We start from the raw sequence: 16,083 nt of genomic DNA on the forward strand, positions 1-16,083 counted from the left end.
CCTAGCTGTGTGACCCTGGGCATGTCACTTAACCTCCATTGCCTAGCCCTTACCACACTTCTGCCTTGGAACCAATACAGTATTGATTCTAAGGCAAAAGGTAAAGTTAAAAAGAAAATGGTCCCTGGGGCCATAATGACTTTGTTGTTGTTCAGTCATTTTTCAGTTCCACTTTTCAACATTCCATTTTCTTGGCAAAGATACTAGAGTGGTTTGTCATTTCCCTTTCCAGCTTATTTGACAGAGAAGGAAACTGAGGCAAACAGGGTTAAGTGACTTGCCCTGAGTTATATAATTACAAAGTGTCTGAATCTGGATTTGAACTCAGGAAGATGAGTCTTCATAACTTCAGGCCTCATCAGTCTATCCACTATGCCACCAGATGCCTTCATAGTGACTTTGAAAAATACCAATTAGCACAGTATCTTGTTTTTCTTGCATTTTTATTTATTTTGTTAAACATTTCCCAATAGTATCTTAATGTGGTGCAGGTATTGGAGATCTTGGTGAGTTTGAACCCTTAGATTTTCTCTTGGACAATTGAGGAATAGCTGAATAAATTGTGGTAAGTACATGTCATGGAATATCATTCCACAGTAAGAAATGACAAAAGAAATAATTTCAGAGACTCATGGGAAGTACAAACTGACAAAATGAAGTGAGAGTCAGGTACTGTGATGCACACCTGTAGTCTTTGCTACCCAAGGTAGTCTGGTGGATCACTTGAGCTCTGGAGTTCTGAGCTACAGACTAAGCAAATCACTAAATCAGGTACCAAAATGGTGTGCCCCCAAGAGTGGGAGATGACAAAGCTGCCTAAGGAGGGAGTCAACTGACCCAGACTGGGAAAATGGATCCATTTATGCTCTCAAACCAAGGGGTTGTGGGATTAATGCACTTCCAGCCTGGGCAAGATAGGGAGACATCATCTCCAAAAAAAAAAAAAAGCAAAATAAAACACATATGAACATAGTAAAGTGTGTAGAGAAGAGGGAAGTAACAGTGTTGATATGAGAGAGAGAGAGAGAGAAGGTCAGGGAAAGTTGTTTTTTTGTTTATTTTTTAATGCACAGAAGAGAACTGAAGGAAGGTAGACAAGCAGGATGACATTGAAAGCAACCAAGAGAATTTATTATATATTTTGTTTTTATTTTAAAGCAGTATAAAAGCTGTACAAAATAGACATTCATGGTTTTATTTTAGAATCATCATTTTGTGTTCAACTATGTGTATGGAAATGCTCTTTTTTCAGAGTGTTTAAGTTGAGAATGAAAAAAATTAAGAGAAATAGAATGCTTTGAAATTGTAATGACAAAGGAAGAGCTAGGGGATCAGTGGATAGACAGCCAGGGTTGGAGATGGGAGGTCCTGGTTTCAAACATGACTCAGAAACTTCCAAGCTGTGTGACACTGAGCAAGTCACTTAATCCCCTTTGCCTAGCCCTTACTGCTTTTTTGCCTTGGAACTGATATTTAGTATCAATTATAAGACAGAAAGTAAGGATTTTTAAAAAGAAGAAAGAAATTATGACAAGGTCTAGATCAAAATAAGAGATATGAGAAGCTTCTTCATAGCTAAACTCTTGAGAAAGACATATACACAATTTGCACCTGCACTTCTCTTTTTTAGTCTCGGTTCTCAGCGCTCTGCAGTCTGGTTTCTGATATCATCATTCAATCTAAATGACCTTTCCCAAATTTACTGGTAATCCCAATTGCCTTGACTCATTCCTCATCTTCTGGACCTCAGTAGAGTTATCTACTTCAACAATATGTAGATCACTTTCTTCTCCCCAAAACTTTCTTTTCTCTATTTTTTGGGGACATTATTACCTTTTCTTCTTTGTTCTATTTGTTTGATTCTTTATTCTCATCATGGTCACTGGCCATGGTGCTACTCCAAGGCTCTTTCTTCCCTTTTCCCTATATATACTATTATCCTAATAGGTAAACTTTTCTGCTTCCATGTGTTAATTATCATCTCTATGTAGAAAATTCTCACATTTATTTATTGAGCCTTAGCTTCCCTCCTGAGCTACAGCCATTTGTTACCAAATAACTTTCAAAAGGATGTCATTAAGGCATCTCAAACTCAACATGTCCATAAAAGAATTCATTTCTATTACTCTGAGGCTTCCCTTTTCTTGAACTTACCCATCACTGTCCATGGTATCACCATTTTCCTGGTTAACCAAGTCTTCAACCTATGTGTCATCCTCAACTCTTCGCCCTTCTCACTCATTCCACACATCTGATCTGTTGTCAAATCTTGTCATTTTTACCTCTACATCTCTTGTATATATTTCCTTTTTTCTATTCACACAGCCATAATCATTTCCCAGGACCTTATCATCTGATTACTGAACTATTTCTATCATCTTCTAATCTTCTTCTAATCTAATCTAATCTAATCTTCTTCCCCACCTTAAATCTCTCCCACTCCGATCCATCCTGCATGGAGATGCCAAAGTGAATTTTCCTAAAATGCAGATCTAGCCATGTTATCTCTTTATTCAAAAGGTTCCAGTGGTTCCCAATTGCCTTCAGAATAAAAAATAAATACTTCTGTTTGGTTTTTAAAGCTCTTCACAATATGTCTCCTTTCTGTCCTTCCAGTCTTCTTACATATTACTCTTGTTCAAATATTTATGATGCAACAATACCAATCTTCTTGCTTTCCCTTGAACATAACACTTCATTTCTTGACTCTGTGCCTTTTTAATTGTTTTTATCCCTCAGTTATACATCTAACTCTTCATGACCCTATTTAAGATTTTCTTGGCAAAGATATTGGATTAGTTTATAATTTCCTTCTCTAGTCATTTTACTATGACAACTATGGCAAACAAGGTTAAATGATTTGTCCAGGGTCACATAGCTAGGAAGTATCTGAGGCTGGATTTGAATTCAGGTCTTCCTGACATCAGGCCCAGTGCTTTACACTCTGTACCATCTAGCTGCCTTTTGGATAATTGCCCCTTATTCCTAGAATGTTCTGCCCCTTCACTCCCATCTCTTAGTTTCTCTGGCTTCCTCCAAGAAACATCTCTAATTCCATCCGCAGTAGGTAATTTTCCCAGAATTCTCCAAGGAAGTACTGCCTTTCTTTCTCAGATTGCCTTCCATCCACTTTCTATATACCTTATAGGTATTGAGTTACTTATATATTTTCTTCCTAATTAGAATGGAGGGTCCTTTAAGGTACTATCTTTTGCCTCTCTTTGAATTCCCGATGCTTACATAAGACCTGGCATATAATAATCACTTAATAGCTAGTTGTTGGCTGATATAAGAAGGTACCTCTTTCTCTTTCTTACAGAGGTGGATGACTTATGGGTATGGAATACTGTATATACTGTCAGACTTTTTTTGATGTGTGGGTTAGTTTTGCTGAATTGTTTTTCTTTTCTTTTTTATTCTTTGTTATAAGGGATTGGGGAGACATTGGAAAATGGGGGAGATATCAAAAGATATCAATAAAACTTTTAAATCATTAAAAAATTTTAAATATACAAATGGGAACTCAGAAGGAAATAATAAAAAGTAAAATAGCTATTATTTTATTTAAATTTACATTTGAAAATATGTAAATAGTTCAGGTTATATGACCTTATTACTTTTTTGTTTACTTATAATGTGTTAAGATTTAAGTTTTAAAATTTTTAAATCTTTTAAGAAATAAAATAATTATTTCTTTGTGAAGTCTTCTCTAAATTCCCTCAGCTAGAAAGGATTACTCTCTTGTGTGACCTCTTGGCATTCTGTACTTCACTTATATACTAATCATTTTCCCATTTATACCACATTTATTGATGTAGATTCTAATCACCTGAACTAGATTATAAGCTTTGAGGGCAAGGACCTAGACTTATTTTTATTAGTAGAATTAATATAGAAAGGTAGGCAATAGAATTCAAGTTCAGTCTATGCCACTTATTACCTATATGGCTTGCCATAAACTACTTAGCTATTCTGGACCTCATGTTCATCATCTATATAGTAAAGCAATATGAATAGACAATTTTAGGGTCCCCAAAATTTATGATTCTACAACACTTGCAGCAGTGTGCTGAATACAAATGATACTTAATAAAAAACACATTGAATGAATGGAAATACTCATTTCTATAGTTATAATGCAAAATATTTTGAAATATCAATTGATGATCACATGGTTCGATGGGGATATGATTGGGGATTTTGACTTTAAATGGTCACTCTAGTGCAAATATTAATAATGTGGAAATAGGTCTTGATCAATGATACATGTGTAACCCAGTAGAATTGCTTGTTGGCTCTGGGAGGAGGAAGGGATGAGGGGAGGGAAAGAACATGAATCATGTAACCATGGGAATATATTCTAAATAAATTATTTAATTTTTTAAAAAATTTAATCAATAGCATTTATGAATAACCTTCTATGTATCAGGCACTGGGCAAAGCACTGAGGTTACATAAAGAGACAAAAGATAGTCACTATCCTAAAGGAGTTTACAATCTAATGAGATAACATGTAAACAAATATCTAGAAAGCAAGCTATATCCAGGATAAATAGGAAACCATTAAAAAAGGGAAAGCAAGGGCAGCTGGGTGGCTCACTGGATTGAGAGCCAGGCCTAGAGAATGATGGTCCTGCGTTCAAATATGGTCTCAGACACTTTCTAGCTGTGTGACCCTGGGCAAGTCATTTAACCCCCATTGCCTAGCCTTTACCACTCTTCTGCCTTACAACCAATACCAGTATTAGTCCTAAGACAGAAAGTAAGGTTTTAAAAATAAATAAATAGAGGAGGGAAAGTTCTGGAATTAAGAGGAATTGGTGGGAAATTCTGTACCTTTATCCTAGCTTGATTTCACAGAGACAAGAAAAGTTAAGTTGGCAGGGGCCTTAGGAGTCATTTTTGTCCAATGTCCTCATTTTACTGACAAAGAAATTACGGCCAGAATAAGTTAAGTCCAACATCACATAGCTGATAAATTGAAGATCCAGGAATAGTCTTGTTCCTCTCATGCCTAAATGCAGTCTTCTTCCATATTCCACATAGTCTATCTTTAGCTGATCCAATACACTATCTAAAGACTTTCAAAATCTCAAATGTAGATAAATACAACTTTCATTCAGAATTCTTTCTTCCAGGACCCAAAGTGGCTGAGATGGTTCATAAGTCAAGGAAGAGAAAAAGTGAGAGGAGATAAAAAGGGAAAGGCAGGTTCGTCAAGGGAACTGGTCCAAAAGCAAGAGATTCGGGAGACTGAGCCATCTCTGGGACTAGGACACGAAGGGAAGGGCTTAAATTTCAGCAAGCTAAATCAGCATGTAGCTTCTTAGTGTGTTACCTGAAGTTCTGAATGTAAGTGTAAGTCTCTTCCTTCTGTACTAGCTGTGATTTTACAAGCGTGTCTCGAAGTCCAAACTTCTGCATCGATAAGATATGAGCTTTGTCTGAAACAGTCACTGTGGAAGACCGTACCATGTCACTGGTAATTTCAGGTTTGGATTTATTTGGCCTGGAACAACAATAAGGCAGATAGTGGCATTTTGAGTCTTGCCCCCAAGGAAACACATAAATATAAAGCTGATGGCTTCTCTACGGAGGGATAGGAGCCGCTGGGGTGAAAAGGAGAGAGCTCTTGCAGGGCAAGTCTGGCTGCTTTGGCAGGACAAGTAATTCTCTTTGTGGTCAGGAGGTGGCAGGGGGCAGCCTTCTTCCTTCCCACAAACCCCACAAAGTCAAGAGGAGCCTCTCCAGAGGATTTTGTCTAACTCAACACAGCAAACAAGATGAGGGAAAATATCTCTTTTTCCCAGCTTGATAAGCTCTGGGCACCTCTCCAAGTACCCATCATTGACTCTCTAGGGCTTCAAGGGCTCTGACCACCTTTACCCAGGCTGTGCTTTTCTCCTACTAGCTTGGAGAGCACAAGAATAATGTAGACTTTGGTTGGGAGGAGGGAAAGAGCTTGAGACCGAGGCCAGATGATGCATCCAGCTTCCCTGAGTTTTTTTTCTTTTAATGTCCCGCCTCTTGTCTTGCTTTATTTCTTCCATTTCAATTCTGAGACCTACAAAGTCCAAGCAAAAGAAGTCCTACCTGGTAGATGCAGCTTCAGGTTTTTCAAAAACCCAAGAGCTTTGCTCCCCCGGCACTCCTTTCCCATTTGGCTTCAGTTCTTCAGAAGCTAGAACACCTAAAATGACAGGAGGGGGAGGAATGTGTTAAGATACACAAATCTATGTAACACAAGGGATACAGTGCTGAGCATAGGGTCAGCAAGATTCAACTTCATGAGTTCAAATCTGGCCTCAGACTCTTTCTAGTTGTGTGATCCTGATTAAGTCACTTAACTTAATTGTCCTTGCCCTTACTACTATTCTGTCTTGGAACTGATACTTGGTATCATTTTAAGGCAGAGGGCAAGGATTTTAAAGGGGTGGGGGGAGATGCTCTATCTACTCATATAGGATCACTGGATCTCTTAACTATAATAATAATCCACACTGATCCAAAAATGCATGAAAGGGTTCTGTCTATAGAAGAAATTTCATTCAGCTTGACAAATATGAACAAAGTCTGTCCTGTACTAAGGTATGATGCTAGGCACTTAAGATATGCAAGCAAGATATAATTCCTAGTCTTTGTTCTCATGAAGTTTATTGGGGGAGGGAAGGCAAGGAGAGAGGAAAGGGAGAAAGTACAGAGAATAGCACATAATTTATAAAGGCAACTAGATAAGGATGGCTTTTTTTTAAGTATTTTAAAGATTGAGATGAGATCAATGCTTGTCTGCATATTGTCTCCCCTATTAACTGGAAGCCCCTTGAAGGCTGGAACTGTCAATTACCTCTTTTTGTATGCTTAGTTCTTAGCATAGTGCCTCGAATATAGTAGGTATTTAATAAATGTATTGATTGAGTTAGAAAGAAAATACCAAAGAAGAGATTATATTAAAGATGAATCTTGGAGGGCTGCTGGGTGGCTCAGTGGATTGAGAGACAGGCACAGAGATGGGAGACCCTGGGTTCAAATCTGGCCTCAGACACTTCCCAGCTGTGTGACCCTGGGCAAGTCCCTTGCCCCATTGCCTAGTCCTTACCACTCTTCCATCTTAGAATCAATACACAGTACTGATTCTAAGATGGAAGGTGAGGGTTAAAAATATAAAATAAAATAAAGATGGATCTTGAAGGATGATTAAGACTCTGTTAAGTCTGGATTACTGTGGGGAGGTCAAGGAAACATTCTCTAGGCAGAATGAAACCCACAAGAATGTTTCTTAGAAGTACAAAGATTTATTTTAAGTAATTCCACTCTCAGCTGCTAGTTTTACTCCCTCATTCTCTATCAGTAGAGTCAGTGGCATAGAGTGGAAAAGATTTGTAAAAAAAAAAAAGATTTGTTAAAAAAACATGGATTCTAATCCTGCCTCAGTCATTTACTGTGTGACCATGGACTAGAAACTGAGGCCACAACTTCCCTAAGACTGATTTTCCCATTTGTAAAATGGAGGCAATATCTGCTTAGCTTAATTGACAGGATTGTTAATAGGGTCAAATGAAACAGTTTATGTGTAGAAAACTATACAATGTTATGCGATTATGAGGAATGGTTATCTTCTCACCCCAAGGAAAGTCTAAGGCCCCAGACTTTGCCTTTGAAATCTCTAAATATTAGAAGAAGGACCTTAGATATTTTTTCTCCCCCCTCTCCTCTACCCAAATCTTAAAATTCCAAATTTCATATCAAATTAAATAAGCATTTCTATATATGATATAAAGCAAAAGCAAAGAGTCATGGATAAAATGGAACATCTCCTATAATGCATGCTTTTCTTTTTGAGTATAACATAATTGAGAATATAACAAACTCAACATGCCATTTTCAAAAATGTCCCCATTTGTCTGTGATTCTTTCTGGACTTTCTGTTTTCTTCTCATTTGGGGGAAACCCTATCCCTTGCTACCCTCATATTCCCACTTCCCTTCAATAGAAAAACAAAAACAAAAACCTTGTAATAAATGTGCAGAGTCAAGCAAAATAGATTTTCTCATTGGCCACATCTTGAACCCTATTTTCTGACCTAATCTCCTCATTTTATACAAGTCAGGGAAATGAAACTAGAATAGCAGTGAAAGGGTGTACCCACACTAGCTGGTGCCTTTAGAACACCAGAGAGTCTAAGAACCCCAAAAACCATAATATACAAAGAAATCTTTACAGAAAATTTACATTGCCCAATTAAAATGAGAAGAAAAAAAATTTTTTTCTATGAATAGCATCCTTATTTCTGGAAAAGTTAATCCCTTGCCAACAGAGAACATGAAGAGGTCACAAACTCACTTTGCTTTCTCAAATTATAGTAGTATCTCTGGAGGAATGAAGCATCGAAGAAGAATTCTGATCTGAAGAGAATGACTAAAAATATATTTTCAGCCATGTTTATAGCATAAAATCCCTTCATCTGAAACAGATCGTTAAATTCCAATGAAAATGCCTTATGTGACCTATGAATCAACAAGAAACCTTGCTATTGCCCTGGAAGACACAAAAAAGGCAGGGAAGACAAATATGGCAATGGATGCTTTCAAAGTCCTTCCTACAGGATCCTCTTCCTCCATTCTCAAATAGAATTTTGCTCCCCAAAATCATGGCACAGATAGAATCATATACTGTTACTCTTAAAGTTCTCTTCCATGTCTTATTTACTAAAAGCTATTTGCTATTTATTTATTAAGTCCCAAAAGGGGGAAATGAGCTATCCATAAAAAAAAAAAGACAGCATAATAGAGTAGAAGGAGTGATGGACTTGGACTTCTAAGACCTAAGCCTGTCCCTTATAACCTGTGTGGCCTTTAGCAAGTCCCTTAAACCACTATGGGCTTCAGTTTCCACAGCTACAAAAATAAAGAAATTGGATTGGAGAATCTCTAAGGTCTTTTCAGTTCTAAATCTATGATTGTATCATCCTAAGGTAACACAAGAAGTTAGTAGAATATTAAGGACTAGAACAGAAGTCTTCTGGGGGGGGGGGGAGGGAAAGCTAGTTGCCTCTGTGGATTGTGAGACAGGTTTGAAGATGTGAGGTCCTGGGTTCAATTTTGGCCTCAAATACTTCCTAGCCATGTGATCCTAGGCAAGTCACTCAACTCCCATTGCCTAGCCTTTACAACTCTTCTGCCTTGGAATCCATACTTAATATTGATTCTAAGACAGAAAGTAAGAGGTTGGGTTGTTTTTTTTTAAACCCTTACCTTCCGTCTTGGAGTCAATACTGTGTATTGGCTCCAAGGCAGAAGAGTGGTAAGGGCTAGGCAATGGGGGTCAAGTGACTTGCCCAGGGTCACACAGCTGGGAAATGTCTGAGGTCACATTTGAACCTAGGACCTCCCATCTCTAGGCCTGGCTCTCAATCCACTGAGCTACCCAGCTGCCCCCGGGGTTTTGTTTTTTTTTAAGTCTTAAAACCTCAGGTTATATTCTTAAGTGTAGGTCTGACCATGTTATTTTCCTATTCAGCTAGGACTCCTAGGTCTTTAAAAAAAAAAAAAACCCTTATTTTCTGTCTTAGTAACAATTCTAAGATAGAAGAGCAAAGGGCAGGCAAACAGGGTTTAGTGACTTGCCCAGGGTCACACTGCTAGGATGTATCTGAGTCTATATTTGAACTCAGATCCTCCTGACTCCAGGTCTGGCACTGAACCACCTAGCTGACCCCCAAATTATCTTTTATGACATATTTTGTTGTTCAGGCATTTTTCAATCATGTCTGATTCTTTCTGACCTCATTTGTGGTTTGCCTGGCAAAGACACCAGAGTGGTTTGCCATTTCCTTCTGCATTTTACAGATGAGGAAACCAAGGCAAACAAGGGAAAGTTACTTTCCCAACATTATACACCTAGTGTCTGAAGCCAGATTTGAACTCTTGAAGATGAGTCTTCCTGACTCAAAGTCTAGCACTCTATCCACTGCACTATCTTGGCTGCCCTTTATGATATATATACACATAAACATATATACACACACTTATATGCATACATATTGTCTCCTCCAATAGAATGTAAGTTCTTTGAAGACAAAGACTGTTTCCCTCTTGTCACTACATCTTCAGTGCCTGGCACATAGTAGAAATTGAAGAAATGTTTGTGAAGTCATCCATTTCCTATGCTGCCTTTCCCCTAAGTATTGTGACTTAGTTCTGTCAGAGGACCAAATTTCAGACTTACCTAAACATGTATTCTCAAGCTTGGGGAGACAGAAACACTTATGGGTAGATGGTCTGGCCAGGGGTTTCTTTTCTTACCCTTTCTGCCCTGAATCACCTACATCAGTGTCAAACATTCTGCCTGAAACAGCCTGCAGAATCTCCCAAGTGGGCTGGGGACCGGGTTAAAATGGAGTTGGGAGATACTTAACAAGATAAAATAAAAATATAATTGAACATTGGTGTTAACATGTAGTTTTTTATGTCAACAGGCAGCCTCCAGATATTCTTAGGTACAGTTTAGTGGCCCTCTTTTCTATTTGAGTTTGACATCTTTAATCTATAGACTCATTAAATGCTGAATTTCTTCCCTAAGACATCTGCAAATAAGGGCCAAATAAAAGAGAACTCTCCCAGGGAAGGGAGCGGTCTGTGGGTTTATTGATCAATACTAAACCTCCACTTATACAAAACTGGCTAGAACAAATGCATAACGATCCTGCTTTGAAAGTAGACCTTAGCACTTAATTTGAATCTCGTCAGCTGCCTTTGAATCCTATTTTCCTACTTCATTACCAATCAAATAATATCTATTTGGTCTTTACTTTAGAATGAACTCCATCAAGTCTTTTTTTTTTTTAAACCCGTACCTTCTGTCTTGGAATCAACCAATACTTCCCATCTCTAGACCTGGCTCTCAATCCACTGAGTCACCTTGCTGCTTCCTCTCTCATGTCTCAATAAATTCCCTTCATAACTTCTCCAGAACTTACCATGATGGCTGGTTAGCAGGTGCTATCTTGCCAAATAGGACACCAGTCAAAGATCCATGAGTCTCATCTTTAGAGATTAACCTGAGTTCAATTTTCTTGACTTTTCACCAACTATTTTTGTTTGACTCCATACTGAAATGATTTCACATGTGAGATGGCTTCCTTCTAGTGCAGATACCAAGTCAGAAGGGCAGATCCTCCAGCCCTGCCCAAGTGTTGTGAAAAGCCCCAGAAGTAGTCATCCTTACAAATACTATGTATTGCATATATCTTATGAGCAAGGGAGCTAAACCAGTTTCACATGCATAGCTGCCACACATCCTCTCCCCAGTAGCAGCCTCCTGTATGTTTTCAGTCCTGGGCTAGGCAGGTCACCTATCCTTGGACAGCTCAGAATTAAGGGCTAGCTGTGACTTCTCTGCAGGCTTTCCTGTGGTATGATGGGTAGCAGGTATATGATCAGCCCCTCTTAAATTACCCTACCTCCTTCTATCTCTCTGATCACCCCTTTTCTGGCCCTTCTTTTTGCTTTCATCTCTAAGATCCAAATTATTTCTCTCCCTACCTTCCCTCCTCCCTCCTCTCCTGGCAATGGTAAACAATTTGACTAGATTGATTTTCTTAAAATATCACTTTGAGAATATATCATTTTTAAAGATTAAAGAATGAGAGATATCTTTCACAACTCTTCTTGAGGAAAATTTCATAAGAAAACATATACAAAAGATAACAGGGACAACTCGGTGGCTCAGTGGATAGAGCAGGACTAAAATCAGGAGGACCTAGGTTCAAATCTGACCCCAGACACTTCCTAGTTGGGTGACCCTGACCCCATTTGCCTAGCCCTTGCCCTTCTGTCTTAGAGTTGTTACTAAGACAAGAAGTAAGGTTTAAAAAAAAAGATTATAAAAGTCAAAATAGGTGAATTTATGAAATAAAAAATCTGTTTCATGCACAGAATCAATAAATAAAATAAAAGATAAATTTGTCAGTGGGGGGAAAAATCTTTGTATAAAACATTTATCTCCCATTGGCTGAAGCCAATCCTACTCCTACAGCCATGTTGCCATGCCCCACCCCTCCTTCTCTGAATCTGGAGGGGACAAAGTAAACAAATATACAAAAATAGTACTTCTCTAAGGAACAAATAGTTAAAGGATATAAAATTTTCTCCAAGAAAAGAAGCAAATTATAAACAAATGTGAAAATGGCTCCAAATTATAAGTAAAAGAAGACAAACTGAAATAACTGAAGCTTCAACTCATACCCATCAAACTGTCAACAAATGGAAAATATGGAAATAATGTTGGAAGAGTTACAAAAAGATAAGCAAATTAATTTACTATTGGTAGAGCTATGAAAATGGTCTGAAAATTTAAGGAAACAATGTGAGAAAAGTTACTAAACTGTTCATAATTTTAGATTCATCAATTCTCCATTGAGCTAGCTAGGTGACTGGCTAGAGCACTGGACTATGGAGTCAGGAACACTCATCTTCCCAAGTTCAAATGTGATCTTAGATACTTACCAGTGTGTGACCCTGGGCGAGCTACTTAACCCTATTTGCCTCAGTTTCCTCATCAATCAAATGATCTAGAGAAAGAAATGGCAAACCACTCCAGTTTCTTTGCCAAGAAAACCCCAAATGGGATCATAAGGAGTCACATACAACTGATACAATTGAATAACATAACAACCCCCACTTTATATATATGTTTGTATATAAGAAATAAAGAGGTATTAAGAATTCAGAGGAATACAGGAAGACATATATGAACTGATACAGAATGAAGAAAGCAAAACTAAGAGATTCTACAAAATGAAGACAGTGTAAGATAGCATCTGAACTTAGATGATAAACAATGACCAGATGTAGTTCCAGAAAAGAGATAATAAAATATACTTCTCTGATCTGAGTAGAAAAGTGAGAGACCATAAGTATGGAAGGTTACACTCACTATTGGCCATAATCACCTTGTAGATCTGTTATGTCATAGGTGTCAAGAGAAAAGTGAAGGGAAATACTGAAAAGTGACTGAGATAATTTTTAAAAGGCATCAATAAGTCTAAATATATATAAAATATCCCTTTCATCTCCTACTCTTATCTCTCCTAAAATTCCCCTTTCCCTTTCCAATAAGTTTACTAGCCACCTGCTTTCTTCATAGGATAAAGAGGATTCATGCCCCTAGTAATATTGGAACTGGATGAACACTAAGGTTCTATCCAACTTTGAATCCCTATGATTCCTTTGCATGGCATTGAGGCCCTTTGGCATGCATTTCTAGTCTATTTTACCAATCTCATCCTTTATTATACCACATCCCAAACCTTTTATTCTTTCCCCTAATGTAGATTGTTCAAGAAGTATCCTATACCTGGAATTCCCAGGTCTATTATTCTCTTTTTGTACAAATTCCACCTATCTATCAAGGCTTGGCTCATTTACTACCTTCTCTAACTCACAAGGGAGCACACTACACACTCCACAGAACTATTATAAAGCCTGTCTGTTTCATTTATTTGGCACTTAATACTGTCTTGTAGTATTATTTAAACATTGGCTGATGACTACATTTTCTAAATAATAAGACTGTAAATTCCTAGAGGGCAAGATGTATAAATAAAGCATTCCTTTGATATATTTAAATTTAATTTTTTTTCTTTCAGATGCACAAATAAGGAGTCTAGACCAAGAGTGGCCCTTGTAGACCACAAAGTGACTTAGAAAATCACAAAATAGCATTATTCTATATTGTAGTTTTATTTTGTTAAATATTTTTCAATTGTTTTTTAAAAATCTCTTACCTTTTGCCTTAGAATTGATACTAAGTATCACGTCCAAGGCAGAAGAGCAATGAGGGCTAGGCAATTGGGGTTAATGACTTGATCAGGGCCACTCAGCTAGGAAGTATCTGAGAGTATATTTAAACCAAAGGCCTGCTATCCTTAGGTTTTGATCCCCTGAGACAATGACCTGCCCCCTTACCGTGCCCCCCACCCCATTACAATTTAATCTGGTTTCTCTTGAGACAGACAGAGACAGAGAGAGAGAGAGAGAGAGAGAGAGATCGAGCTTGTGTGTGTGTGTGTGTGTGTGTGTGTGTGTGTGTGTGTGTCTTCTCTTGCAATGGGTGAGGGAATCCCCTGACTTCCCTTTCCTGTGCTTCCTGGGAGACAGGTCAACACCACAGTGATACTTTCCACATCACTTTCAGCTAGAGTTAATCCCCTAGCACTGAAGAATCTGTAAAAACATACTAGCAGCAAAGACTTTCAAAAACAAAGCTTAAGTTAATTTTAGTGAAAAACAGACTCAACTGACCATGCTGATTAATTTGAATAACTTGCTTCCTCTTTTGATCATTGTTACAAGGCATGTATCACTGGGCAATCGGGAGAAAGAATATATTTGAAAATGAAGATAATATAAAATAAAAGGTAGCAATAATTTTTTTCCAACAAGGTTAACTTTACTGAATGTCAGTCTGGTAATGTTTCTATTCTCTTCCTGGCTGTGCTTCTGGTTCTTTGGGGACTCCCCATCACTATGCCTTAGCTGTAGACTCACCTAGAAACTCTCACAGTTCCTGAGGCCTCGTCACCTTGGAACATCCCTCTTCCATGCAGCCTCTATCTCCCACTGATGAATTCCTCTTGGGATTTCCATTGCAGGGAGAAGCCCTGGGCAGTAAACTTTTTCAGGTACCTTCACACACACACACACACACACACACACACACACACACACACACTCAGGGTTTTGTGTATGTGTGTGTGTGTGTGTGTGTGTGTGTGTGTGTGTTCCATCTTCCTATATTAGAATGTAAGCCCATTTAGAATAGATGCTTTCTTTTAGCTTGAGTTTCTATCCCCAGTGCTTAGCCCAGTGCTAGGCACATATTGCTGTTCAGTTGTCTTAGACATGTCCAATTCTTCATGAACCCATTTGAGGTTGTCTTGGCAAAGATACTAGAGTGGTTTGGTATTTCCTTCTCTGTCTCATTTGGCAGATGAGGAAATTGAGGCAAACAGGGTTAAGTGACTTGCCCAGGGTCACAAAACTAGCATCTGTATTGGAGTTTGAACTCAGGAAGATGAGTCTTTCTAACTTCAGGCCTGGTGCTCTATCCACTGCACCACCTAGCTGTCTGCCTGGCATGTAGTAAGCACTTAATAAATGCCTATTGTCATACCCCTTTGTAACATTTCCTGTGGGACTAACTGTAATATTGCTCTACCTAACGTGTTTTTAAGGAGGCATTTATAACAGCTAGGTTTATATATTGTATGCATTAAGGAAACCCCCACCCCCACCCCACCCCACCCCATGAGACTTAATAGTCTATGGCAGTGAGGCAACTGGGTGGCTCAGTTGATAGAGAGGCAGACTTAGAGATGGGAAGTTCTGGGTTCAAATCTAGCCTCAGACACTTAACCCCCATTGCTTGGCCCTTGCTGGTCTTTTGCCTTGGAACTGATACTCAGTATCGATTCTAAGACAGAAGATGAAGGGTTTTTTTTTGGTTTGGTTTGGTTTTGTTTTTCAAAATAGTCTGTGACAGAATAACATACTGGGATAAGATCTGAGTCTTTTTCAGGTGGCAGTTAACAGATCATGGCTGCTCAAACATTATGAAATAACTGTCAACACCAAGAAGATAAGAACATCAATTCCCTCATTCATTAAGATTATTACACATTTCTTATGTGCAAGGCACTGGGGCTGGCCCACAAGTATTCATTACTATTCGACATTTGCCTTCTCTGGAGCATCTGGGTTTGCCCCAAGTCAAAATGCCACCCTAAACCAGCTTTGCCTTGCCTCTCCTTTAGATACAAAATAGCAGTTTGTCTGGGTTTTGTTGTTGTTGTTTTTTTAAGACCCAACTTCTAAAACAAGAAGCAGTTTAATGTCAACAGGTTTCTGGACAACCTTGTAAATATTAATCCCACACAGCAGGTTCTCTCTTCTGTTTCCATCTGTGAATGAATGACTCAAACAAGACTCCTACTCTGAGCAACCGTCTGATTTGAGTTGTCAAGCAAGAAACCCTCCCAGATGGAATGAACTGATGCAAAGTAAAATAAGTAGAACCAGGAAAAGA

The 16,083-nt window shown here is 38.3% G+C and overlaps 1 protein-coding gene across 6 annotated transcripts in view; it reads right to left on the reverse strand.

Moving 5' to 3' along the window:
- The window catches only part of INPP5B (inositol polyphosphate-5-phosphatase B), a 79,515-nt gene that overhangs the window by 34,490 nt on the left and 28,942 nt on the right, over positions 1-16,083 (reverse strand). For 5 of the 6 annotated variants that reach the window (XM_007492820.3, XM_007492823.3, XM_007492824.2 and 2 more), the window contains 2 exons: positions 6,094-6,190; positions 5,339-5,509 (listed from right to left, as the gene is read on the reverse strand). In XM_007492820.3, coding sequence (XP_007492882.1) covers positions 5,339-5,509; positions 6,094-6,190 — 268 coding nt within the window. Of the gene's footprint in view, positions 1-5,338; positions 5,510-6,093; positions 6,191-10,975; positions 11,609-16,083 lie in introns of those variants that run through there. The other variant, XM_056795171.1, reaches the window with a different exon arrangement.

The sequence above is a fragment of the Monodelphis domestica genome, chromosome 4 (assembly GCF_027887165.1).
Source record: "Monodelphis domestica isolate mMonDom1 chromosome 4, mMonDom1.pri, whole genome shotgun sequence".
Classification (NCBI taxonomy): Eukaryota; Metazoa; Chordata; class Mammalia; order Didelphimorphia; family Didelphidae; genus Monodelphis; species Monodelphis domestica.